The sequence below is a fragment of the Nyctereutes procyonoides genome, unplaced genomic scaffold (assembly GCF_905146905.1).
Source record: "Nyctereutes procyonoides isolate TBG_1078 unplaced genomic scaffold, NYPRO_anot_genome, whole genome shotgun sequence".
In the NCBI taxonomy this organism is placed as follows: domain Eukaryota; kingdom Metazoa; phylum Chordata; class Mammalia; order Carnivora; family Canidae; genus Nyctereutes; species Nyctereutes procyonoides.
The window spans coordinates 35,426,296-35,452,960 of NW_026575044.1; the positions used below are offsets into that span (position 1 = coordinate 35,426,296).

Consider the following 26,665-nt stretch of genomic DNA (forward strand, 5'->3'; position numbering starts at 1 on the left):
CCAATGGGGAGAGATGCAGCTTGCTGTGCAAGCAGTTGCTCTGGCATATTAGCACCCATATCCAAGAGAGCCCCCGGCCACACACCGAACCAGATTCAAGGACTTGGCTGCTCAGACCTACATCTGCTGGCAGAAACTGCTGGCCCACTGCCAGACCCAAGTCCTGTAAAGGACTACAAAGACTAAGGGAGGCCCTGGAAAGGCCAAGGTGGCAGGGCAGCGGTGGCCCTAGACTCTTGGCACTTGGGTGAAATGAACAGGGCTCAGGGAATACGAGGGAGTGAAGAATTGAGGCCAGAGGAGGACCATTGTGATAAAGCAAGAGCCTGCCTCAGCACTGCCCCTGAGCCCCACCAGGCAATGGATGTGGCCTCTCCCTGCCTGGCCCACTTCTCAGCTCTCTTCTGCCAGCTGTCTCCTCTGCTACAGAGCCTTTGTCTCCACACTCATTTCCCTAAGGCCTCCTCACTTTCCTTCCTCTATCAGTAATGTGAGCTTTCTTTGTGCACACTGAAGTCTTATTTCAGAAAAAGAAAAAATAAAATGGGTGCATGGGCATTTACCCATGACAAGAAACATGCCTTGTTTGCTATAATACAGAGGCAAATAAGCACTCGAAAATCTGCTCAACATTATTAGCCATGAGTCAAATGCAAATTAAACCCACAATGAGATAGTGCGACATACTCAGAAAAATGTCTGAAATTAAAAATAGTAACAACACCAAAGGCTGCTGAGGATGTAGAGAAAATGAATCATTTATACACTGCTAGTAAGAATGTAAAATAGTTCAGGCACTCTGGAAAAACAATTTGCCGGCTTTTTATAAACTAAGCATGTATTACCATACGACCCAAGAACCGTACTCTTGAGCATTTATCGCAAAAAAGGGAAAACCTATGTTCATACAAAAACCTGTACATAAATGTTCTCACCAGTTTTATTTCTAATGGGCAAAAACTAGAAACAATCCAAATGTCCTTCAACCAGTGAGTTGTTAACAAAAGTGTGGTATATCCATGTCATGGAACACTTTTCAGTCATAAAAAACAAGTGACTAATGATATATGCAACAATTTGGATGGAAATGCAAGGGAATTATGCTGAACAAGAAAAGCCAAGATGAAAAGGTTACATATCACAGGGTTCTATTCATAGAACATTCTCAAAATGCCAAAATTGTAGAGATGGAACAGAGAATGGATTAGTGGCTGCCAGAGGAATAGCATGAGGTAGTCTTGTGTTGATGGAAGAGTTATGTATCTTGATTGTGGTGATGGTAATATGAACTTACACATGTGATAAGTCTAATAAAACTACACACACGCACACATGAATGAATGCATGTAAAACTATTTAATTTGAATAAACTATGTGGCTTGTAACAATGTCAATGTACTATTTTTTGAAGATGTTAGAATCGGGGGAAGCTCAGTAAAGGAGATTTCCCTGTGTTTTAATTTTTTTTAAAGATTTACTTATTTTTTTTTAAAAAAAGCTTTACTTATTTTAGAAAGAGTGAGAGAACTCGCACACAAGTGGGAGGGGTAGGGAGAGGGAGAGAGAATCTCAAGCAGACTCTCCACAAGGCTCGATCCCACAACATGGAGATCACGACCGTAGCCAAAACCAAGAGTCAGATGCTCAACCTGCCATGCCACTCAGGTGCCCACCCCCCACCATGTTTTTTTAATGACTTCCTGAATATAATTATTTCTATGTAAAAAGTTTAAAAAGAAAACACAGCTACCTGAAGTTATAATTAAGGTACTATAATATATATCTTTAAACATTTATGTTTTATCAAAGCTAGTTATCAGAAATCCATGTTTATAGAGGTGTGATTTTCCAGAAATGATAGGGTATACTGTTTGTGTTAAATAAGAAATGGAGCATATCTCCATGTGTTACATAAATGTAGCAGGATGACTACAGGAGGAGCCTGTAATATTACCCTATCATACTATGATCATGACCATAGTTCCATAAGTACCTGCAAAAGCCATGCAAACATGGTCATCAAGGGCACAAATCTTTCTCACAGTTCTTTCATCTTGAAGCTTGGCAACAGATTTTTTTTCTACTCCAAGCACAACTATATCAGTACCTCGGATTCCAACCTGTCGAGTGATTAAAAAAAAACATAATTAGCTGTCAGTTTTAACATTAAAATGAATTTTATTCTAATACATATGTTGTAGGAAAAGCTTTTATCTAACCATTCAATAAAACTGAGAAAAGTAAACTTCCAAGAAAACAGCTGGATAGGTACATGATTACTAGAAGTCCATTCTCCAAACCCAAAGCAATTAAGACAAGTAGGTAGGAATTGGAAGAATATACCACAAATGCCGAAACTAGATGAGTGTCCTAACTCAAAGAATACGCCTGAAGAAGTACTAACTATATATAGAACAATTTTAACCAAAATGAAAGAAAATGCTGGGAATCCATATGGATTCCTTATAGAATGGGCAATACTAGTATTGGTGGTAGAGGCAGTATAGAAAACTAAGTAGATAAAATTCTGAAAGCTCTCCCATATATCTCAAAATTTGTAGGGATAATGCTTGGGGGCCATAAGCAGCCAAGAGAAAGACCAAATGCACTCACTCTAGTTCAATGATCAATAAAACCTCATTCCAAACATGAATACAAGAGGAATCACTATTGTTCCTCCCTCTACTCTTTCCCTTGGGAGTGAAGTGGGAAAATGTTTTAAGAATAATGTGTAAGGATAATAGTTCTCAAATTGGGACTTCTGTAGAAACCTGCCCATATTCTCAGGGGTAATCTATGAGAAGTTTAATTCTGTATTACAGTGGTAATCTAAATACTTTGATATAGGTATTTGTTATTTTTTTAAAAAGGTTTTATTTATTTGAGAGAGAGAATGTGTGTGTGTGTGTGTGTGTGTGTGTGTGTGTGTGTGAATGAGGTGGGAGGTGGCATGACCTGAGCCAAAGGCAAACACTTAACCAAGTGAGCCACCCAGGGACCCCTTGGTATAGGTATTTATGTTTATGATTGCTGTGTAGCTAAGTGTGATATTGGTACTCACTATGCAAATAGATGTGCTTTGAATTAGTATCACTTAAATAGAAATACAGAACAGGTTAAATACAGAACTAGACCTGGAATTACCTCTTTCAATTAAATAAAACTTAAGATAATTTATAAAGGCTTTTTCCCTTTCTGTTCCCTCACTTCATTCCAGTCTGTCAGTTTATCTGATAGGTCTTTCCCTAATCATCCTATCTAAAATCAATAGCTCTCCATTAACACTCCCACCCTCATCTAAAAGACTCATGTTAAACTTTATAGCCTATATGGATTATGCCTTCTTATCAAGCCATGAGACATCATAACAATATAATATATTATGACTCAAGAAAATCTCAGTATTTTTTCCAAACTTGTAATAAATTGATCACTACATAGAATTTTTAGAATTCTCACTTAAACAGTTTTGACTTAATAAAGAAATTAAAACTTCCAATACAGACTATCTAGAAAATGTTTATAATGAAAATCCTAATATCAAAGTCTTTTAGTGTGGGTAAAACTATTCTCAGAAGAAAATGCATAATCTCATTTTATAAAATCAAATTAAAAATTAATTAAGAGGTTCAAAAAGGAATAAAAGTATTTAAGCTTACAGGGTAAAATAAGGAAAAAGCAGAAATTAATGATTATGGAGAAAACAATAAAACTGATAAGTAATACCAAGAAATAGTTTTTTTAAGATAATGAAGAGATGGCTCAGTTAATCTAACCAAGAGGGGCAAGTGTAAAAAATGTATACAAGTGTGAAAAATCAAGAATTTAAACATTGTAAGTCTAAGCTAACCAATGTGAAAACCTGACTGAAAAGGATGACAGACTAAATTCAAAATTGCCCATGCAGACTCAAGAAAATATAGAAAACCCCAGTCTCCCTAACAAACATGGAATAATTTCAAAAACAAGTGTCATGCCTGGAAGGTTCATGGATGAATTTTTCCTGATCTTCTGTTATGGGTAATTCTTATGTCATTTAAATTATTCCATGATACAGATCAAAATGGAAAGGCTCCTCTTTTTTGGAAAGCTATGTAACAATGTTAAAATCTGGCAAATAAAACATTTTCTTTTTTTCTAAAAGATTTTATTTGTTTATTCATGAGAGACAGAGAGAGAGAGAGGCATAGACACAGAGGGAGAAGCAGGCTCCCTGTGGGGAGCCCCATGTGGGACTCCGTCCCAGGAGTCCGGGACCACACCTGGAGTGGAAGGCAGACGCTCAACCGCTGAGCCACCCAGACATCCCTAAAACACTTTCTAGGTAAAAAAAAGTACTAATGGGATCCCTGGGTGGCGCAGCGGTTTGGCGCCTGCCTTTGGCCCAGGGCGCGATCCTAGAGACCCGGGATCGAATCCCACATCGGGCTCCCGGTGCATGGAGCCTGCTTCTCCCTCTGCCTGTGTCTCTGCCTCTCTCTCTCTCTCTCTGTGACTATCATAAATAAATAAAAAAATTTAAAAAAAAGTACTAATGATTTTCACTTAGGAAGAAAATTGATGTCAAAAATTCTTTTAGCTGATGTCAAAAATTCTAAACAAGATATTTACAAATAGAATCTACCAATACAGGAAAACAGTAATATACCATAAACATTTACAGTTCTTTCTGAGAATTTTAGGAATGTCAATAAAAGTAAATCTTTTAATATAAATGTTAGAACAATGTGGAAGATCTGTTATTTTTGCCCTTCTGATAAAAACAGCAATTCAACTGTTCTTGGAGAAATACTCAGTCTTTAACTGAGGCTGTAATGTAGCCCAGCCTCATCAAACAGTAAGTCCTTAAAGTTTTGCTGAAAGTGTTTGGAAGACAGGATAATTGTTTACCTATTGCTAGGAGCCTGGGTCCCAGGACTATTTAGGAGCCACCTCTTGGAAAGGTCACATCTGAGAGTGAAAGTAATAAGGAGGAAGCAAGAGATGGAGAAGGAGATAGAGGAAAGGAGGAGAAGAAAAACAGACACCTACCAGTTCTGGGGATATCATTTAAGACCCTACTAGCCATATAATTGAGCCTAAAAGGAAAGTTTACTCCTGCTCCCTTTGGGTAAGGGAGTAATACAGATGATCCTTGAACAATATAGGGGTTAAGGATGCCAACCATATCCCTTCATGCAGTTGGAAATCCACGTTATAACTTTTGACTCCCCCAAAACTTAACTAATAGCCTATCGTCACCTGGCAGCCTTACTGCTAACATCAACAGTTGATTAATACATATTCTGCATGTTATATGTATCATATACTGTATTCTTACAATAAATTAAGGTAGAGAAAGAAAATATTAAGAAAATCATAAGAAAAAAAGAAAATCATAAGGAAGAGATATACATTTATGGTACTATATTGTAAAAAATTTGAGAATAAGTGAATCCATGTAGTTCAAACTCATCCTCAGTTTTTGTTTAAATCAGTTTGAGTTGGCTTTCTGATGCCTGTAACTGAAATAGTCCTGACTAAAACAATTAAATAGCAGAAAGCAAATGATAAAAGCTATAAAAGCATTTGATAAAATTCAACACCCACACCTAGTTTAAAAACAACACTGAAAAGCAGGAAGACTATATTTGTAAAGACTATTTCATAACTTGTTAGAAGTATCACAGACTTGTGGTGGTATCTCTCCCATTCAAGTGTATGTATGGGGGTGACAACTGGGTAGAAGCCAGTGGCACAGGTGATAAATTAATTCACTAGAAGCAGAACAAAGGAGATAGAGGTTTATTAAATATATTGCGAAGGAGTAGCGAGCAGAACAGTAAAGGAGAGGCTGTCTGCCAGGAGGCAGTGGGTGGGGGCCATATTTGAAGGGGCAAGGTGAGGGGGCATCTGGGTGGCTTAGCTTAGTCTGTTAAGCATTCAACCCTTGACCTCAGCTCAGGGCTTGATCACAGGGTTCAAACCCCATGCTGGGATCCATACTGGATGTGGAACCTACCTATAAAGTAAATAAAATAAAATAAGGGGTGCCTGGGTGGCTCAGTCGGTAAGCATCCGACTCTTGATTTCAGCTCAGGTCATGACCTCAGGATCCTGGGTTCAAGCCCTGCATCAGGCTCCATGGTCTGCATAGTGTCTGCTTGAGATTCTCTCCCTCTGCCCTTCTCCCTGCTTGAGCGTACTCTCTCACTCAAACAAATAAATAAAATATTTAAAAAATAAAATAAAAAATAAAAATAGGGGTGCTTGGGTGGCTCAGTTAAACATCTTCCTTTTGGTTTGGATTGTCCTCTTGGGGTCTGGGGCTCGATCCCCATGTCAGGCTCCCTGCTAGGCAGAGAGCCTGCTTCTCCCTCTCCCTCGCCTGCTGCTCCCCCTGCTTATGCTATCAAATAAATAAAATCTTTAAAAATAATTTAATTAAAATAAATAAAATTAAGGGGGAAGGTGAGGAGGTAGAGGGACATATGGAATTTTCCCCTTTTTAAACTGTGCCTGGTTGTAAGTAGCCCATTGATTAGTTATGGCCTATGGATATTTTGAGGGGGGTTGCCTGATGGGCCTGTCTGTATTCAGCCAGGAGCCTAGGGGTCACTGTGGGCCCTTTTGCTTTGATCAAGTTTCCGTTGCTCAAGCCTGTTGTTGGTCTCAACAAAACTGGCAGCCAGAATCATCTGAGAAAATGAGTCATCGTCCATTCTAATGTTCAAGTCAAAAACCCAGTTATCCTTTATAGCTCCTCCTCTCACACCATCCATTTCCAATCAATTACCTTGTTTTTGTCCATTTTACCTACAAAAGTTATCCAACTTCCCAACAACACTCTAGTATAAGCAACCATCATTTCTTGCCTGGACTATAAAGGACTGCATAGCCTAATAGATTTTTCACTTTGTACTTTTCTACTCTCTCCACCTCTCCATCCTCCCACCCTCATCCCATACTGCGATCTAGTCTTCACAAGACTGCCAGGGTGAACATTTAAAAACTTGAGTAGGGTCAAATTGCTCTCCAGTTGAATATCCTTCCACAGCACTCCACTGCACTTAGAAAATCTTTTTAAACTCTTTAGTCTTTCCTATAAAGCTGGGCATGATCTAGCTCCTGCGTATTTCTCCAATAGTATGTCATTGTTATTCTAATTCTAGCCACTTACCTTCTTATTTTATTTATTTTTTTTTTCATTACCTTCTTTCAAGACTTTTTCAAGCACAATTCTGTTTCCCTCCTCTGAATTTTCATACGTAATATTCCCTCTGCCTGGAATGCTTCTCTTCCTATTTCAAGTCTCAATTTCCATTTCACCTCAAGGAGTCATCCTCTATCATTCTTTAAACAACAACCTGTTCTTTTCTTTCAGTCAACACATTCATAATTATTTGTCATTATACTTGTCTCTCCAAATAGTAATATCTCTGAAGGCAAGGAAACAGATGAATCTGGAAAGTGGGACACTCCACTGAATAATTAACCCTGTCTCTTCAAGAAGTCAAAGCCATGAAAAAAAGAGGAGATGCGGTTCAAGGATAAAACAGATACCTAAGGGCTAAGCACAGTACATGGACTTTAGATTCAGACTCAAACAACACAATTACAGAGATATTTTATGAGCAGTGTGGGAAATCAGAAGGTAGACTATTTCATTAGAAGTGATAACGGTCTTAAGAAACAACTTTATTGAGACGCCTGGCTGGCTCAGTGGTTGAGCATCTGCCTTTGGCTTAGGGTGTGATCCTGGAGTCCCTGGATCGAGTCCCACATTGGGCTTCCTGCATGGAGCCTGCTTTTCCCTCTGCCTATGTCTCTGCCCCTCTCTCTCTGTGTGTCTCTCATGAATAAATAAATAAAAATCTTAAAAAAAAAAGAACTTTATTTTTCAGAGATGCATGCCAAAATACTTATTGATGAAATATCTTGTTATCTGGGATTTATTTTAAAATACTCCACTGAAGAATGAATTTCAACCTATACTTCACACTATATACAAAAGTTAACTCAAATAGATCACAGATTTAAATGTAAAATGCAAAACTATAAACTTCTGGGAAAAATACAGGAGGAAAATTTTGGGATCTAGGCAAAGGGTTCTTAAACTTGACACCAAAAAATAAGAGGAAATAAATAAGAGGAAAAATTGTTAATCTGGGTCTCATCAAAATTATAAACTTTTGCTCTATCAAAGTCCATGTGAAGATGAAAACACCAGCTACAAAGAGTGAGAAAATATTTGCAAACCCATATCTGACGAAAGACTAGAATCTAGAATATATGAAGAACTGTCGAAACTCAACAGTGGAAAAACCAATCCGGTTAGAAAGTGGATAAAAGACACGAAAGATATTTCACTGAAGAAGACATACAGATGGCAAATGAGCACATGAAAATCTGTTTGACATCATTAGCCATTTAACAACTGATTTAAAACCAAGATGAGGTATCACTATACACGTATCAGAATGAATAAAATGAAAAATAGTAACACCAAATGTTGGTGGGGATGTAAAATGATACAGCTACTCTGGGAAACAATTTAGTAGTTACTTATAAAACCAAACGTGCAATTACCATATGATCCAGTAACTGCAGTTGATTTATACCAGAGAAATAAAAACTTATGTTTACACAAAAAACTGCTATAAATTTTAGAGCATATCTATAAATAATAGCTCCAAACTGTAAATAACCCAAATGTTTTTGAACATTTGGTACATCCATACTGTTATACACTGTGGTACATCCATACTACGGAATACTACTTAGCAATAAAACGTTGATACATACAACAACTTAGATGAACCTCAAGGGAAAAAAAAAGCAAATCCCAAAGGTTTCATACTGTATGATACCATTTACATAATATTTTGAAATGAAAAAATTTTAGAAATGGTGAACAAATGACTGCCTCTGGAATGAGGGCTATGGATAGGAGGGTGTGTGGGGCAGGGTAAGGAGGTGGGTATGATTATTTTTTTTGGGGGGGTGTGGTTATTAAACAACAGCTTACGGAATCCTTGTGGAGTTGGGACTGTTCTATATCTTGACTGTGGAAACAAGAAAGTACACAGGCAATAAAAATCTGACAGAACTTAATATATATACAAATTAGTACAAGTGATACTGGAGAAATCTGAATAAAATAGGTAAGCTTGTATCAATGTCAATAACCTGGTTGTGATACTCTGTTATAGTTCTGCAAATGCTACCATTAGCAGAAAATGGGAAAAGTACACAAGGAATCTCTATGTATTATTTCTTTTTTTTTAAGTTTCAATATTTTAAGTAATCTCTACACCCAACATGAGGCTTGAACTCATGATCCTGTGATCAAGAGCTGCATGCTTTACCAACTGAGCCAGCTAGATGCCCCCAAATCTCTATGTTTATTATTTCTTACAACTGCATGTGAAATCTACAATTATCTCAATAAAAAATTCAATTAAAATTACTCCAATGGAAAGAGGGAAAAGTTGGGGAAAGATAAAACAGGTTGGTAAATGTTGACAATTATTGGAGCTGGGTAATAGGTATACAGAGGTTCATTATGGTATTCCCTTTATATCTTTGTGTGTTCAAAATATACCATAATATAAAGTTAAAAATAAATAAACATAAAACAAAACAAACCTTGAATTTCTCTATCGGCTTTTTCTCACCAACAATTTAAACACATGCTAAAGTCTCCCTTATCTTTTTTTTTAAGATGTATTTATTTACTCATGATAGACAGAGAGAGAGAGAGAGAGAGAGAGGCAGAGACACAGGCAGAAGAAGAAGCAGGCTCCATGCCAGGGAACCTGACACAGGACTTGATCCCAGGTCTCCAGGATCACACCCCGGGCCAAAGGCAGCGCTAAATCGCTGGGCCACCCAGGGATCCCCAAGTCTCCCTTATCTTAAACAAAGTCTTAAAGACCACTTCACTTCAATCTCACTCCTCTCTCAAACCCTTTAAGCCCAAATATTGTCATCATCCCTTAGCTGATGGTAACATGGTTTCTAGCCCCACTCCTCTCAGAGTTTAGTCAAGGTCGACTACATACAAGTTACTAAAGTCTCTTATGGTTGTGGGCTAAACTCTACATAGTACATTAGTAAAGAAGAATACTCAATAATACTCTTTTACTTGATCTTCAACATACATTTTGAGCAGGGGAGAGAAATGATGCAGTCAAAATTACTATCTCCAGCCCATATCAATCTCCTGAGTTCCAAACACATATATTTAGATACACTCATGCCTCATAGTCTCTGTGGGTCAGGAATATGGACACAGTTTACCCTCTGGTTTAGGGTCTCTCACAAGCCTGCAATCAAACTGCCCTCCAGGACTGCACTCATGTCACGGCTCATGAGGGACAATCCATTTCCAAGCTTGCTTGCGTGATTGTTAGATTCAGTTCCTCACAGATTGTTGGGACTAAGGATCTCAGTTTCTTACTGTGTCTTGAACAGAAGCTTCTCTCAATTCCTTGCTACATAGGATCCTCCATAGGGTAACTCAAAATGGCAGCTATGTTTCACAAGAACAAGCAAGCAAGAATGAAAGAGGATGAACAAGAGATAAGTCACCATCTCTTTGTAACTTAGCCTCTAAAGTGACATCCCATCACTTTTGCCTATCCCATTCCCTAGAAGCAAGTCACTAGATTGAGCCCACACCCAAGGGGAGAGGATTACACAAGGGCATGAGCACCAGAAAGTGGGGATCACTGGAGGTCATTTTAGAGGTTACCTACTATAGTTCCCATAAGCATCTCAACCCCAACAAGTCCAAACCTCAATCCTTCAGTCAAACTTAGAGCTTCATATTCCCTAAGAAATAGTAGGGCCATGTACTAAGAGGCTAAATCCTCCTTCTTCAGTACCTCCTACTCTCCCTCCCCCATATCATATAAATAATAAGCAAATTGTATCAAATATACCACTAAAGTTTCTCTGGAATCTGCCTTATTCCCACTTCTGCGCCAATTATCTGTCAGCTGGATTGCTTCACAGACTCCTATGTGGTTTCCCTGCTTTCAGTCTTGATATCATTCAATCCACTGACTACACTGGAGTCTGAGAAATCTTTGAAAAATAAAAACATGAAAAAAAATCTGAATGTGGTATTCCTCTACTTAAAAACTTGTACTAGTAAAGATCATTTCTCACTAAGCATACTGAGACAGCACAGAGCTGGACTTGGAATAAAAAGATCTAGGGACTATAGTATTTACTCTCGGTGTATTGGCCTTTTGCTCTCTTAATGTAGAGAAGCTTTCCCTGATACAGAAAAAAAAGATGGCCACTGGCAATCTTGGACACACATCCTAACAAGTTATCCCAGATTTAAAAAAAAAAAAAAAACCACTATCTCTAGTCTAAAAAGTCCTAAGGATGGACTTATATTGGCTAGATTTGAGTCACGTGCTCATCACTGTGTCCAGGAGAACAGAAACTATAAATGATTCTACCTGGGTCATGTGAGTACCTCTGTGCTTGGACAAATGTAGTCTGTTACTAGAAGGACAGATCAGTAGTGATCTAGAGAATGACAACAGGCACATTAAAACTCTTCAAAGCCTCTTATTTCCTTAAAGTCATTCTATGATACAGCCCCTCTTTCTAGCTTTACTTTTTTCTATTTTCACATTGCTTCAGCAATCTGGAATGCCTTCCAATTCATAGAATATAGTTACTTTTTGTTACTTGGTCTTCTACATGCTATTTCCTTTGTCTAAAATACTCTTTCTTCTTTCTACTTTTCAACCTGGCTACCATTCATCTTTCAAGTGTCTATTTATATACTACTTCCTCAGGAGAACCTCCCTAACACCTAGAGTTCCCATACTCTCTCCCCCTCATAATACTCATGATGACTTTAGGCCTTGTTAGGACTATTTACTTAATCATCCAAAACGCCTGCTAGATAGTAAGCTCCTTAAGGACAGGGTGTGAATCTATCTTATTCATTCTGAAACCCTAGGACCCAGCACCATGTTTGGCATACATAAGTGCATCAACAAAAATGTCCTGAAATAATAAACGAATGCACTAGAAGAACCACAGGCAAAAGTGAAGGGAAAAGAGAAAACGAAGAGATAGTAAATAATAGCTTTTATTAAGTACCTGCTGTGAAACAAACACTGTGCAAGATGCTTAACACATATTATTAGCTCATTTAATTTTCACATCAGCCCTATGAAGCAGGTGCTACTTTGCTACCTATTTTACTATTAAACTGTAGCTGAGAGAAGCTAGTTGCCTTTTGCGTTATATACCTGGCTTCCACATTCATGGTACTGACAGCTACTTAACATAAAAGTATTTATTGAATTAACTGCATGATACAATGAAAAGAGCAGAGGCTTTGGAACTGGAAAAAAATTAAGTGTGAATATGGGCTCCATCACTTTCTAGCTGGTTACCTTCAGCAAGCTATCAAAGTTTCTGAATCAGTTTCCACACATATAAAAAGGGGATTAAATACTATCCTTAACATTACATAACGTACACAAAATACTTGGTACAAAGGAAACTCTACTTAAAGGCTTACTTTTTACCTTGCCCCTCCACTGTAGTGTATCATGTGGTAGAAATACAGGAAGAATTATGCTACCTAGATTCTGAAAGATCTTACTATCCAGTTGGTATGAGAAGACTATTAAATATACCTGAAATTAAAGAGAATACATGGCCAAATAGGAGATACTCTACAATGCTATGTGGTACCTATTATAAATACAGAAAAAGACTATGAGCCATGATGGCTGGAGGAGATCAGAGAAGGCTTCATCAAGGAGAAGAAATGTACAGAGATTGTCTGAGGATAAATAAGAGAGAGTGTGGCAAAAATGAAAGTGTTTTCTCTTCTACCCACAAATATAAGTGAGTAAAACCATGAAGCTACCCCATTAATTAAAGAGGGTGGATAAGGATTATGGAAGACTTTGATGGCCAGAATGTGAAGCTAAGATTTGAAAAAGCAGGAAACATGGAGCTAGTAATAGTTTGGGGTCAGGCAAAGGACAGGATGAGGAATGATAGTAAATCTTACCTTTTTCATGGGAATACTGCAAAGGATCCATTGGTTTTTGTTTTTTGTGTTTTTCTGAAGAAAGGTATTACCTCTCCAAAATGCTATTCAAACGTATTTTTCATTTACAGAAAAAGAAACTAAAGGAAAAAGAAAAGGCCCTTGCCTCACTTTGTGCTGTAAGATAATCACCAAGAATGAAGTAGAACCCAGGTCTCTAATTGTGGTTCCTATAACTTCTTTATTACTAAATAATATTTCATTCATCTACTGGCCAAAACTAGCCAACCTTGGGCTTATTTACAACTCATTATAACAACTGTCATTTATAGACAGAATATTTTCTAACATATTTTAATAAACAAGTGCCATTATAAACTTTACCCCACATAAAAGGTCATAGCACCCTCAAGGAAACACAATGAACAAAGATGCAAATTATAATTTCAGAATCCTGAGATAAAAACTGTCTCATCCTTCCAATGTATCTTTAAAAATGCCCACTATAGGTATCTTTATATCCTTACCCTTTTACAGCTCATTACAAAGGAACTATCAATCAGTTCTATAGCATTCTTAAAACATTTTAAATGAGCCAACGTGGCTTCTTATTACACCCCAGTCTTCTCCCATTACTTCCTTTATTTTAGGCTCTAAAACTTGGGCATTATTTTCTAACCATATGCTTCATGCCTTGCTGGGGATTACACAACTTTTTGTTTTTATCAAAATGGTACCCTTTTGGTTTAAGCTACATCAGGCTTTTCTTAAATTTACAATTCTAAAAAAATTACTTATAAAACAGAAGCAAAACTAGAGGGCCCAATTAAATAGAAAAATACTTAAAAAATGGTAAGATTCTTTCTAGTGTTTTTTTTTTAACCACTTTACATTTGATAGATTTATAATAAAAGTGAATTATTGCCTTCCATAACTAAATTGGTATGGAAAGTGAGGGAAAATAGAGATACTGCTAGACTCAGAAATGCACTGTGTATTCCCATACCTAGGGTCTCAATTTCCAAAATACACAACAAACATGCTCATGAAATTCGAGAGATTAAAAAAAAATTGTATCTTTCTGAACTCACAGGTTAGGACTTAGAAGATTTGGGGTAATAGTTCCTTGGTCACCAGGGTAGTTTTGTCCTTTTTAATTTTTACAAATCATTATGATTATTAAATGTAATTAAAATTTGGCAGGAGCATTACTGCTACCCTGAGTATTTAAAAGTTTTTCAGAAATGTGGATACGTAAATATGAAATAGGGAATCATCTTTCAAGAAATTCCAGCATTATTTGAACAAACAAAGAACAAAGTGGGAAAAGAATGGGGAGATTCTTGGTGCTGGAGCGTCTAAAAGGCTGCCAAATATTCGGGTAAAAGTCTCTTAGGACAATTACTTTTAACAGGTGGAAACGTATGACAACCGGCTTAGCGTTCTTGACCATTTCCTTGGCAAAGGATTCAATTTTACATGGATTTGTCCGTATTTCAGGGCAGGCATGGCATAAACTACTATTAAACAAAAGTGCCCATATGAAGGAACCGTCACTTTTCCACGCATCTACAGATTCCTGAGGAAGTGCATTCAGGAAGGCTTTTACTGGCTGGAAGAAGTTTTTTCTTCCCTTTTTGTTAGCATAAATACCTCTTCTAAAATCAAGGCTTCAACTCACACCCTAGTTTTAGGTCTGTAGCTATCGTTCTTCAAAAGCAGCTGCACACCGATGAAATCTACCGAATTTTACTCCGCCGCTTCCAGCCCAAATTTCGGAAAGGGCATCTCTCCCAATAAAAAGAAGGCCGCAATTTTCACAAGCGGGAGACTCGCCTTTTCTGACTCCCTACACCGGGGCCTCGGGGCTGGGGTAGCGGGGTAAGGAAGGCGCGGCCGGGGGCAGTGAAGGGGTTGTTCGCTCACCGCCGTGGATCCTTTCTTCACTGCTTCCTGGGCATATTCCACTTGGAAAAGGTGTCCATCTGGGGAGAAGACCGTAATTGCCCGGTCATACCGAGACGCCATGGCACACGCCTAGGCCAATTCCGGCGGTGTCAACGACGCTACCGCTGGAGAGCCGTGCCCAAGAGCCACTGCGGCTGCCACGTGCCACCCGGAAGTGCTTGCCCAGGGCCTCGAGGTGCCTCCCGGAAGTGCTCGCGCAAGCCCCCGAGATGCCTTCCGGGAGTCCTGGCGCCCGCGGCCCGGAGCCGGCTCAGAGGTCCTCGTCCCGCCTCGCTCGCTGTGCGCGGCTGTGCCCTGTGCCCTGAGAGGGCAGAGTCCCTCTGCTACCCTTACGCCTGGTGCACGCTTGCCAGTTTCCCCACCACGGTGTTGCCCCACGGTGCTGTCAGATCACTCCAGTTATAAAAATGACGGCCGAGCCGAGGGCTTCGCGAAGAGAAAGTCAACGCTCAGGTATTTTGGTTTTCGCAAACCTGGCAGAGCGCCGGTGGGAGGTTAAATTTCAGCCTCTTCAGTTCAGCTTCCAGTTGTAAATTTCATTTCTCGCTCTCACGTGTCTTACAACGTTTTAAGTCAAGGAGAGAAATTAAAATTTTAGAAGTAGTGGGTTTTGTTTTTTGTTTTGTTTTTCATTTTCTCCCTGTGGATGCAGAGGATGTTTATTTTCTGCTAATGACAGGAATGAAGATGATACTATTTTAATCAAAGAAATTCTTTTAAAGTCCAAAAGTATGCTACTTAAAAGATCTCTGCAAATGTAACGATAGTAGAAAGTCTTTAAACAGGTACAACATTTCTGCCTGTGAAACAACTCTTGTCTCTTTGTCCTCATTTATAAAATGGGGATGTTTAAAACGCAGTGGCAAAGTGTTATGCTCAGGTTTACATGTGTTTGTAGGCATAAATAATTTAAAATGGTGTCTGGTGGGTAGTAAAAGGTAAGTTTAGTTATTATTATTGCTTTCCATGTAGTATTTAATATATATTGTTTTCCATTGGGGAGGATCTTACCCTTGGTGAAATGAACCTTGACTAAAACAAAGAAAAAAAAGAATACCTACAAAAGAGAAAAACTCAACACCTTTAATTCCTAATATTTAATTCAGAATTTTAGTTGACTACTAAAAGCAATTTGTATTTACCTGTCATCTAGTTTCTTTTTTTTAATTTTTTTAAATTTATTTATGATAGTCACAGAGAGAGAGACACAGAGACACAGAGACACAGGCAGAGGGAGAAGCAGGCTCCATGCACCGGGAGCCTGACGTGGGATTCGATCCCGGGTCTCCAGGATCGTGCCCTGGGCCAAAGACAGGCGCTAAACCGCTGCGCCACCCAGGGATCCCCATCTAGTTTCTTTCTTTTTTTTTTTTAATTTTTTTTTTAATTTTTATTTATTTATGATAGTCACAGAGAGAGAAAGAGAGAGAGGCAGAGACATAGGCAGAGGGAGAAGCAGGCTCCATGCACCGGGAGCCCGATGTGGGATTCGATCCCGGGTCTCCAGGATCGTGCCCTGGGCCAAAGGCAGGCGCCAAACCGCTGCGCCACCCAGGGATCCCCCCATCTAGTTTCTTAATATTAGAAACTATTGAAAAACTTGGCTCTACTGAAAACAAAATAGTAATTCCTAACCAAAACAACTCGCTCTACCTTTTCAAGAGTTCATGAAATTTTACAATGAATGTTATGTTACACCAACATTTACAGGAAACTATTATGTAAGAAGTGTTTTAGCATTTTATTAGGTAATCATAATTTATTCTTTGAAATACTTACAAATGACAGGAGACTTAAAAAAAATGCAGAGAGGTCCCCTCTACCCTTCACCCAGTTTCCCTACATGGTAATATCATACATAACCTATGGTACAATAACAAAACGAGGAAATGACATTGGTAAAAATCCACAGAGCCTATTCAGATTTTACCACTTATATATGCACTCATTTGTGTATGTGTGTATAGTTCTACGCAATTTTTAGCCACTGCCACAATCAAGATACGCAACTGTTCCATGACTATAAAGATTACTTGTGCTGCCCATTTAACAGTCATGCCCATTTCTCCCCTGCTCCCAACCCTGGAAACCATTAATCTGTTCTCCATCTGTCTAATTTTGTCATTTAAAAAATTTTACACTGGTGGAATCATATGGTATGTAAATTTTTGTGACTTTTAATTTTAAGATAATTATAGATTTACAGGAAGTTGTAATCAAATCATCCTAACAGTGTTCCCTTGTACCTTTAATTTAGTTTACCCAGTTTGTTACATTACACACAATATCAAAACTAGGAAATTGACATCAATAGGAAATATGTCCATAGCTTTCATTGGAAGACATTTGAAAGTGTTACGACGTATTATAGATGTATTTCAGCAATGAGATAGTATCGAAATCTTGACAAGGATTACTTTACACACTCAGGGTTCACATTGACACTACAACTTAACAGTGAGGCTTTGTTTTGGGTAGGTATATTTCAGTTTCCTAAAACCTACTTTTCTGACCTGTAAAAGGGGGATAATAATACTGACTTCACAAGATTGTTGTGAAGAGCAAGTGAAATAACATATTAATGTATGAAGGTATTACCTATCACAGATAAGCACTTGAAAGATGTTAAGTCTTGTTATTAATCATTGAGCTAACTAAAATTAAGATTATTCTATAAGTGAGAAGTTAGGAAGAGTAAAAATGTAGCATGAACCCACTTATATATTTTTTAAATGTAGGTACAAACATATTTCTAAATCTATAGAGAAAAGAGTGAGAGGGCATACATCAAGTTGACAAGAGTTTTTTTCTTTACAGGAATCCAGAGATTGGAAAGAGAATGAGGAGATATGGTAAGGAAGGAGAAGTTACTGTTTTAAACTTAGTATCTGTATTTTAAAAATTTTACAGCAAGCATAGTTTACCTTTATACTTAATAAAGACAGTGTAAACTAACAGTTTAATGCCTAGAGACTTCCTGCAATGACAATCATGATGGTTTCATCCAGATCTCCTATTGAAAACTACTAGAAATACCGGACAAAAAAATTTTTTTAAATATATATTCTGACTCCAATAGCTAACAAAGAATGAAGAGTTGTGATGCCAAGATTCAGAAGAGAAGTAACCCTTGCAGGGGTAAGCCTAGGATTTTCTCCTTGAAGTATTTTCCTATTTGCAGTGGCTAGGTGAGTAGTGAAGCAGACTTTTGATAGACAAAAATTGGATTTCAAACTCAGTCAAGGTATAGGGTCATGGTAAAGATGTTGTAGACTTTTTGTTTGGGACCCAAAGAACCACAACCCAGAGCTAAGAGTGAACCCAAAGTAGACCTCTTCTTACAAGAACTACCACCAAGTTTTTCATCACCTTAGTTAAAGATTGGAATAAAGCAGTTGATGAAGAGAACAAAAGTAACAGAAATGTAGGTAAAATTAAATCTCCTAAAAAAAATTTACATCTCCTTGCAATTCACAGCCCACTGATGAATACCTGAGACATGTAGAGGGTGACATTCCTCAAGGAACTCATGGCTGCCTTAATGTTGATGTTTTATTAGAGACTAAAAGCAACATTATCTTAATAGCTAGCCCTCCAAGGTCCTGGAGACCTTGCTCTCAACAAGCACAAATTCCTTAGAGACTTATGTTACCCATAACCCCCACCAACTAGAAAGTATACAATCAGTCACTCCTCACAATTCTGGTGTAGCTCTTTCTGCCCATGAATCCTTTCCCCATGCTATATAATAAAAGCACCTTTTGCACTGAAAATGCCTCAAGAATTCTTTTTTTGACCATTCACTTGGCAGCTCCATCACCAATGTTTCTCAAACTGTGGTCTGCAGATCTTTGGAATTACCCAGAAATCTTTCAAGGAATTCACGATATCAAAACTATAGTGATAATACTGAAATGGTATTTGTCCTTTCATTGTATGAATATTTACATTTGCAGTGCAAAAGAAATGGGTAAAACTACTGGAACCTTAGTATGAATCAAGGCAGCAATACCAAACTATACTAGTATCCACTGTATTCTTTACCACTAAGCACTCATTTTTAAAAAAATGCCAATTTCATTTAAGAATGTCATTGAATACGCAGTAAATTATTAATTTTATCAAATCTTGACTCGTGTACTTATATTTTTAATTTCCAGAATGGGAAGTATACTTAAGGTACTTCTGCTGCCTTCAAAGTAAGGTGGTTAGCTTGAGATAAAGCACTTTTGTAAATCCTTGAGTTGCTAGCTGAACCAGCCCCCTTTATCATGGAATATCTTTTATACCTGAAAGAGTGACTGACATATGGTTATTCAGAGTTAGATATTTGGGCAGACACTGCTGAAAATAAACAATATTAGCCTATACTCTAAGAAAAACAACAGACGGTATATTTCCAAAGATAAAATTCAAGTTTTGGGGCCACCTGCCTTTTGCTCAGGTCATGATCTCCAGATCCTGGGATTGAGCCCTGCATTGGGCTCCCTGCTCAACAGGGAGGATGCCTCTCCCTCACCACCCCCATGCTTGCTTGCGCTCTCTCTCAAATAAATAATCATTAAAAAAGGGTTTAAGCTTTTAAAGCAAAAATCAGAATTTTGAAAAATTTATATCCATCACCATGAACTTGACAATTTGTCCATAATTAACTACTTTACTGATGAGATTGGTGGTGTTAATAAAATGTGATTGTTTATATAGTGCTACATTTGGAAAATATGCATAACTCAGTGAACCAGGATTTTCCAGTGACCAAAGCATAAATCATACACAATCATGCAAAAATAAAAAAGACATTCAAATTCTTACACAGACTAGCAGATTTTAATGTAAAAAGAGTACTAAAATTTCATTGATGTGATTTTAGATGACACATTTCAACTAACTTTAAGAACTATCACATTTTGAATGTTGGTCTAGTAACAAAGAGTATCCAGTGGTTGAAATCACTGAATAATTGATCTGAAGTGATCTAAAAAGGCTGTAAAAATTTTTGTTTTCCAATATATTTTGGTGACATTGTTTCCCCAATATATTTCAACCTAAATAACATTTTAAAACTGTTTGAATGTAGAAGCAGATCTAAGAATCCAGCTGTATTCTTTTAAGCTGGATATTAAAAAAGATTTACAATTTCATTCTTCTCATTAATGGTTTTAAATTTTGGAAAATACAGGTTTTTCATTTTATTTATTTATTTATTGAAAAGATTTATTTATTTTAGAGAAAGAGCACACAAGAGTGAGCACATGTGAGTGAGGGGGAGGGAAGGAGGGAGAGGAGAGAAAGAATCTCAAGCCAACTCTCCACTGAGTGCAGAGCCTGGCTTAGGACTCGATCCCACAACCCTGAGATCATGGCCTGAGTCTAAACCAAGAGTTGGATGCTTAACTGACTGAGCCGCCCAGGCATCCTGAAAAATATAGGTGTTTTAATAGAATATATGAAATGTGTAAATAGGTAATGAGTTTAACTTTTTAATGATAAGTAAAATGTTTTAATTTTAATGTGGTAAATATTGATAGATATAGCCCACATAAATGAAAGCTCTTCAGGGTCTTCAATAATTTTTAGAATGATAAAAGTATTCCTAAGGCCAAAAAGTTGGGAAGCACTGGAACAAAGCATTACTAGTACCCTAGAGGATTAGTTGCCTGCCAAAAGCAAAAGTAAATCCTCTGTAGAGGAAGACAACATCATACAGAACCATAAATTGTTGCAATTTCTCATGTGTAGTATCCTGTGCTCTATCAAAAATAAGCCTGCATACACAAAAAGATCATATGACCAAAGAACAAGAGAAACAACAGGCAACAGAAGCAGACTAATACAAGATCCAGATAATGGAGTTATCAAATACAGATTTTTAAAACATGTTAATTATATGCAGGGGATTTTTTTTTAGATTTTATTTATTTGAGAGAGAGACAGATATAGCAACAGAGATAGCAAGAGAGAGAGAAAGCAAGAGAGAGCACAAGTGGGGAGGAGAGGGAGAAGCAGATTCCCCATTGAGCAGGAAGCCCCTGGGGCTCCGTCTCAGAATCCTGGGATCATAACCTGAGCTGAAGGCAGATACTTAACCAACTGAACCATTCAGGCCCCTATGCAACGATTAAAAACAAGATCAAGATTTTCAGCAGGGAGGGCAGCCCTGGTGGCTCAGCGGTTTAGCACCACCTGCAGCCCTGGTCGTGATCCTGGAGACCCGGGATCGAGTCCCACGTCGGGCTCCCTGCATGGAGCCTGCTTCTCCCTCTGCCTGTGTCTCTGCCTCTCTCTCTCTCTGTGTCTCTCATGAATAAATAAATTAAAAAAACAAAAAAGATTTTCAGCAGGGACCAGAGCTATTAATGAAGAGTGTTTTGGAAACTGTAGAAATGAATACTATATTAATTGAGATTAAGAGCTTAATAATCAGGCTTAAAATCAGACCTAGTTGAAAAGAGAAGTAGGGAATTAGAAGATTATAAAATAAGCGTGTGTGTGTGTGTGTGTGTGTGTGTATGTATGTATTTAAAATCTTCATATCAAAGCAGAGAGAGATAAGAGGATAGAGAACACTGAAAAATAATCTAAAACATAGAAAAACCAAATGTAGGTGTAGTTGGAGTACCAGACTCCAACTGGAGGTTAAAAAAAAAAAAAGACAGAAACAACATATAAAGATATTTTGTTTACATACTTTCAAACTGGCAAATGAATCAAGCAACAGATTTAAGAAAAACTATTAACAGCAAGAAGGATAAATAAAAGAAATTCACACTTAGGAAAACCACAATAAATCCAATGTAAACCAAAGACACTGAGAAAATCTTAAAGCATCTTTCATGAGGATGGTGTTGAAGGCAAAGGAAGTTCCTGCCTCTCCCAAAGCCAAGGCCAAAGCAAAGGCTTTGAAAGTCAAAAAAAGAGGTGCTAAAAGTCGTCCACAGTCAGGAAAAAAAAAAAAAAAGAGATCTGCACCTCACCTACATTCCAACGACCCAAGATCCTGTGTCTCTGAAGGCAGCCCAAATATCCTCGAAAGAGTGTCCCCAGAAGAAACCAGCTTGATCACTATGCCATCATCAAGTTCCCCCTGACTGCTGAGTCAGCCATGAAGAAAATAGAAGACAACAACACACTTGTGTTCATTGTGGATGTCCAGTCCAACAAGCACCAAATCAAACATGCTGTGAAGAAGCTCTATGACATTGATGTGGCCAATGTCAACACCTTGATCAGGCCTGATGGAGAGAAGAAAGCATATCTTCAATTGGCTCCTGACTATGAAACTTTGGATGTTGCCGACAAAATTGGGATCATCTAAACTGAGTCCAGCTAGCTACAAATCTAAATACAATTTTTTTAACCAAAAAAAAAAAAGGAAAAAAAGAAAATCTTAAAGCTATTTAAGGAAAAAAAAAAAAAGCTGTATTGCCAAAAAGAAGGTAATAAGACTTTGAACTGATTTGTGTAGTAACATGGAATTCTACCTTAAAATGCTAAAAGAAAATACATGCAAAGCTGGCATAATAATCTATTTCTAGTGAAAATAACCTTTAAAATTGAAGGCAAAATTAAGATATTTCCCCACACAAAACCATAAAGAATTAGACACCAGCAAGCACTCACTGCAGGAAATACCAAAGACTGTTCTTCGGACAGAAGAAAAATTATCACAGATGGAAATTTGGAGATGGAGGAAGAAATAAAAAGGATCAAGGGGGGCAGCCCCGGTGGCTTAGCGGTTTAGCGCCGCCTTCAGCCCAGGCTGTGGTCCTGGAGACCAGGGATCAAGTCCCATGTCAGGCTCCCAGCATGGAGTCTGCTTCTCCCTCTGCCTCTCTCTCTCTCTCTCTCTCTCTCTCTCTCTGTCTCTAATAAATAAATAAAAAAATATTTAAAAAGAAAAAAGGATCAAGGGTAAACATATACTTAAGTTCAAATAAATATTAACAGTAAAATAATCCCTATGGGTTTGTAAATATATATATAGATAATATTAAAATATTGAGAATATAACATAATTTGGGTAGGAAGACAAATGAATTTTTTAAAAAGATTTATTTATTTATTTATGATAGACACACACATTGAGAGAGAGAGAGAGAGAGAGAGGCAGAGACACAGGAGGAGGGAGAAGCAGGCTCCATGCCGGGAGCTCAATGCGGAACTCCATCCCGGGACTCCAGGATCATGCCCTGGGCCAAAGGCAGGCACTAAACTGCTGAGCCACCCAGGGATCCCCAAAACAAATGAAATTAAAGTGTTCTAACTTCCCTTCATTGTTTCAGAAAGTAGTCAAATTTCAAAATAAAAAGTAGTTAAATTTCGGGCAGCCCTGGTGGCTTAGCGGTTCAGCCCGGGATGTGATCCTGGAGCCCCAGAATCGAGTCTCACATCGGGCTCCCTGCATGGAGCCTGCTTCTCCCTCTGCCTGTTTCTCTGCCTCTCTCTCTCTCTCTCTCTGTGTGTGTGTCTCTCATGAATAAATAAATAAAATCTTTTTAAAAAGGTAGTAACATTTCTTATTTATATTAGACTAATTGATCCAAAATGCATATTATAATCTCTGAGGAAACCACTAAGAGAACCATATAAAAATATGTAACCATATATAATACTTTATTATAATGAAATAATAATAAATAATGAAAAGAACACCAAAAAGAAAGAAAAAGGGACATATAACAGGATGGAAAATAGAAAGCAAATAGTATTTTAGTAGGTTTCAAGATAACTACATTAATACTTATATTTTCTATAATGGAATATTTCAGTTATATACATATCCAGCTGGATAAAAAGAAATGCACCTATATGTGCTTATGTGCGAAAACATTAAAGGGTAAAAAAGAATTGAAAGTAAAAGGATGAAAAATATATGCAAACATTAAAAAGAGGTAGTATGTAGTATAACAAAATATAGTTCAAGTTAAGATTCATAGCAAGAGGTATTGAGGGATATTTTGTAATAAAGGATCTAATTTATTAGCAATACTTAATTCTAAATTTGTACCTAATGCCAACCATATATTCAGGATAAAGATTGATAGTACTAAAGAAGAAATAGAGAAACTGCAATTAAAGTCAGATTTTAACAGCTTTTCTTGTAATTGATAAATCATATAAAAAACTAAAAAATTTACAAGGAATAAAAGCATAGAGAATATATTATCTGACCCCAGAGAATTAAGACAGAAATAAGTAACAACAACATAATTAGAAAACACCCAAGTGGGATCCCTGGGTGGCGCAGCGGTTTGGTGCCTGCCTTTGGCCCAGGGCGCGATCCTGGAGACCCGGGATCGAATCCCACGTTAGGCTCCCGGTTCATGGAGCCTGCTTCCCCCTCTGCCTGTGTCTCTGCCTCTCTCTCTCTCTCTGTATGACTATCGTAAATTAAAAAAAAAAAACCAAAACACCCAAGTATTTGAATATTAAGAAATGTGTTTCTAAATAACATGAGTTAAGGAAGAATCTACAATGGAAATTAGAAAATGTTTTCAATGGAATCATATTAATATGATTTAATATTACATATATAAAATATACATTAAAATATGCATGTTTAATATATATTATAAATAAATATAAATAGTATAAGTAAATATATTAAAACATGTTGCAGCCAAAGCAGTGCCTAAGGGGGAAATTACAGCATTAATATACACATTAGAAAAGGAGAAAAACTAAAAATAATTACTAAGTATCAAAGTCGTTATATTAAAAAACAGCTTATTAAACCCAAGGAAAGTAAAAGGAAGGAAATATAAAGATAAGAATAGATATCAGTGGGGCAGCCCGGTGGCTCAGTGGTTTAGCGCCACCTTCAGCCCAGGGCGTGATTCTGGAGACCCGGGAGGGAGTCCCACATCGGGCTTCCTGCATGGAGCCTGCTTCTCCCTCTCTCTCTGTATCTCTCATAAATAAATAAATAAAATTTAAAAAAATTATTAAAGGAAGAATAGAAATCAATGAAATACAAAATATATAATAGGGAACACAAAGAAGGCTGAAAGAGTATTGAAAAGGCTAATAAGGGGCACCTGAGTGGCTCAGTGATTGAGCATATGCCTTTGGGTCAGGGCATGATCCTGGGGTCCTGGGGTCCTGGAATCCAGTCCTCATCATGCTCCCTATGGGGAACCTGCTTCTCCCTCTGCCAATGTCTCTGACTCTCTCTCTGTGTGTCTCATTAATAAGTAAATAAAATCTTACAAAAATGAAAAGTATAATAAAATTGATAGTTTTCAGAAGTTACCAAGAAAAAAGAAGACAATATGAGGAATGAAAAGAGGACCTTATTAGAGGTCATAATGACATTAAAAAGTTATGAGTAACTTCATGCCAATAAGTTGGAAAATTCAGAATAAAAGGGCAAATTCTTAGAAAAACATAATAAAACTAATGCAAGAAATAAGAGAAATGTCTTGATGGTCCCAAATCTGTTAAAGAAATTAAACCCATAAATAAAACATTGCTACAAAGAAGACCTTTGGCCCAGGGGTATCACTGGTGAATCCTATGGAATATTTTAGAAGTAAATAACACCAATTTTACATAAAGTCATTACAGAAATAGAAAAAGAGGGACTACTTCCATACTTCTTTTATGAAACAGAATAACCTTTTTTTTTTAATAAGCTGTATGCCCAACATGGGATTCAAACTCATGACTCTGAGATCAATGATCTTATGCTCTCCTGACAGCCAGCCAGGTGCCCCAGGATGCAGCATAATCTTAAGAGCAAAAACCTGAGGATACTATAAGAAAGGAAAATTATAGTCCATGTTCACTCATGAACATGCATATAAAAATCCTAAGTAAAATATTAATAAATAAAAATAAGCAATATGCAAAAAAATTTATATTGCGTGTATATCACAACTAAATTAAGTTATTCTAGGAAGCTATCAATGTAATTCACCACATTAACAGAGTAAAACAGAAGTTATCAACCTATGGCCCCAAACCCAATTCTGGCCTGCTGCTGTGTCTATTTTTGTAAATAAAGTTTTACTGGAAAAACAGCTATGCCCATTCTTTTCTATTTTTGCTTTCTAGCTAAAATGACAGAGTTGTGTAATTGCAAGGGAACCCAGATGGCCTGCAAAACTTGAAATACTTACTCTCTGGTCCTTTATAGAAAAAGTTTGCTGAATTATAAAATAGAGGGAAGAAAACCCTATCTCAATAAATGCAGAAAAGCATTTAATAAAATCCATTGTCTTGTACAATCTTATTGACTCATAATCTAAGGATTGGAAGGAATTTCCTTAATCTGCTAAGGGACTCTACAGGAAACCTCCAGAAAACATACTTGATGGTTAAATATTGGAACTTCTTTACATTTGAGAATGTATCTCAGCAATATACCTGAGAGTACCTGCTCTGTCATTTCTATTTATCTTTTCTTTTAAGCAGTATATAGCAAGAAAAAAAACTGAGTACTAGAAAGGAAAAAATGAAAATCATATTATTTTTAGATAACCTAACTGTGTGCATAAGAGTCCAAAATAAATTATATATAAATTGCTAGTATTAGTAAATGACTTTAGGAAGAAATCAATTGTATTTCTATAAACCAAAACCAGATAATTAGGAAATGAAATAAAAAAAAGATACCATGTATATACTATATTTCTAGGAAATACATACAGACCTCTACACAGAAAAACCTAACATATT

The 26,665-nt window shown here is 37.2% G+C and overlaps 1 protein-coding gene across 3 annotated transcripts in view; it reads right to left on the minus strand.

Annotated features, from left to right (window-relative positions):
• Positions 1 to 15,046, minus strand: part of PSMA8 (proteasome 20S subunit alpha 8) — a 38,722-nt gene extending 23,676 nt beyond the window's left edge. For 2 of the 3 annotated variants that reach the window (XM_055324445.1, XM_055324444.1), the window contains exons 1-2: positions 14,945 to 15,046; positions 1,994 to 2,120 (exon numbers count right to left, since the gene is read on the minus strand). In XM_055324445.1, the coding sequence (XP_055180420.1) occupies positions 1,994 to 2,120; positions 14,945 to 15,046 (229 nt within the window). The remainder of the gene's footprint in view (positions 1 to 1,993; positions 2,121 to 14,944) is intronic. The other variant, XM_055324446.1, reaches the window with a different exon arrangement.
• Between the last annotated feature and the right edge of the window lie 11,619 nt (positions 15,047 to 26,665).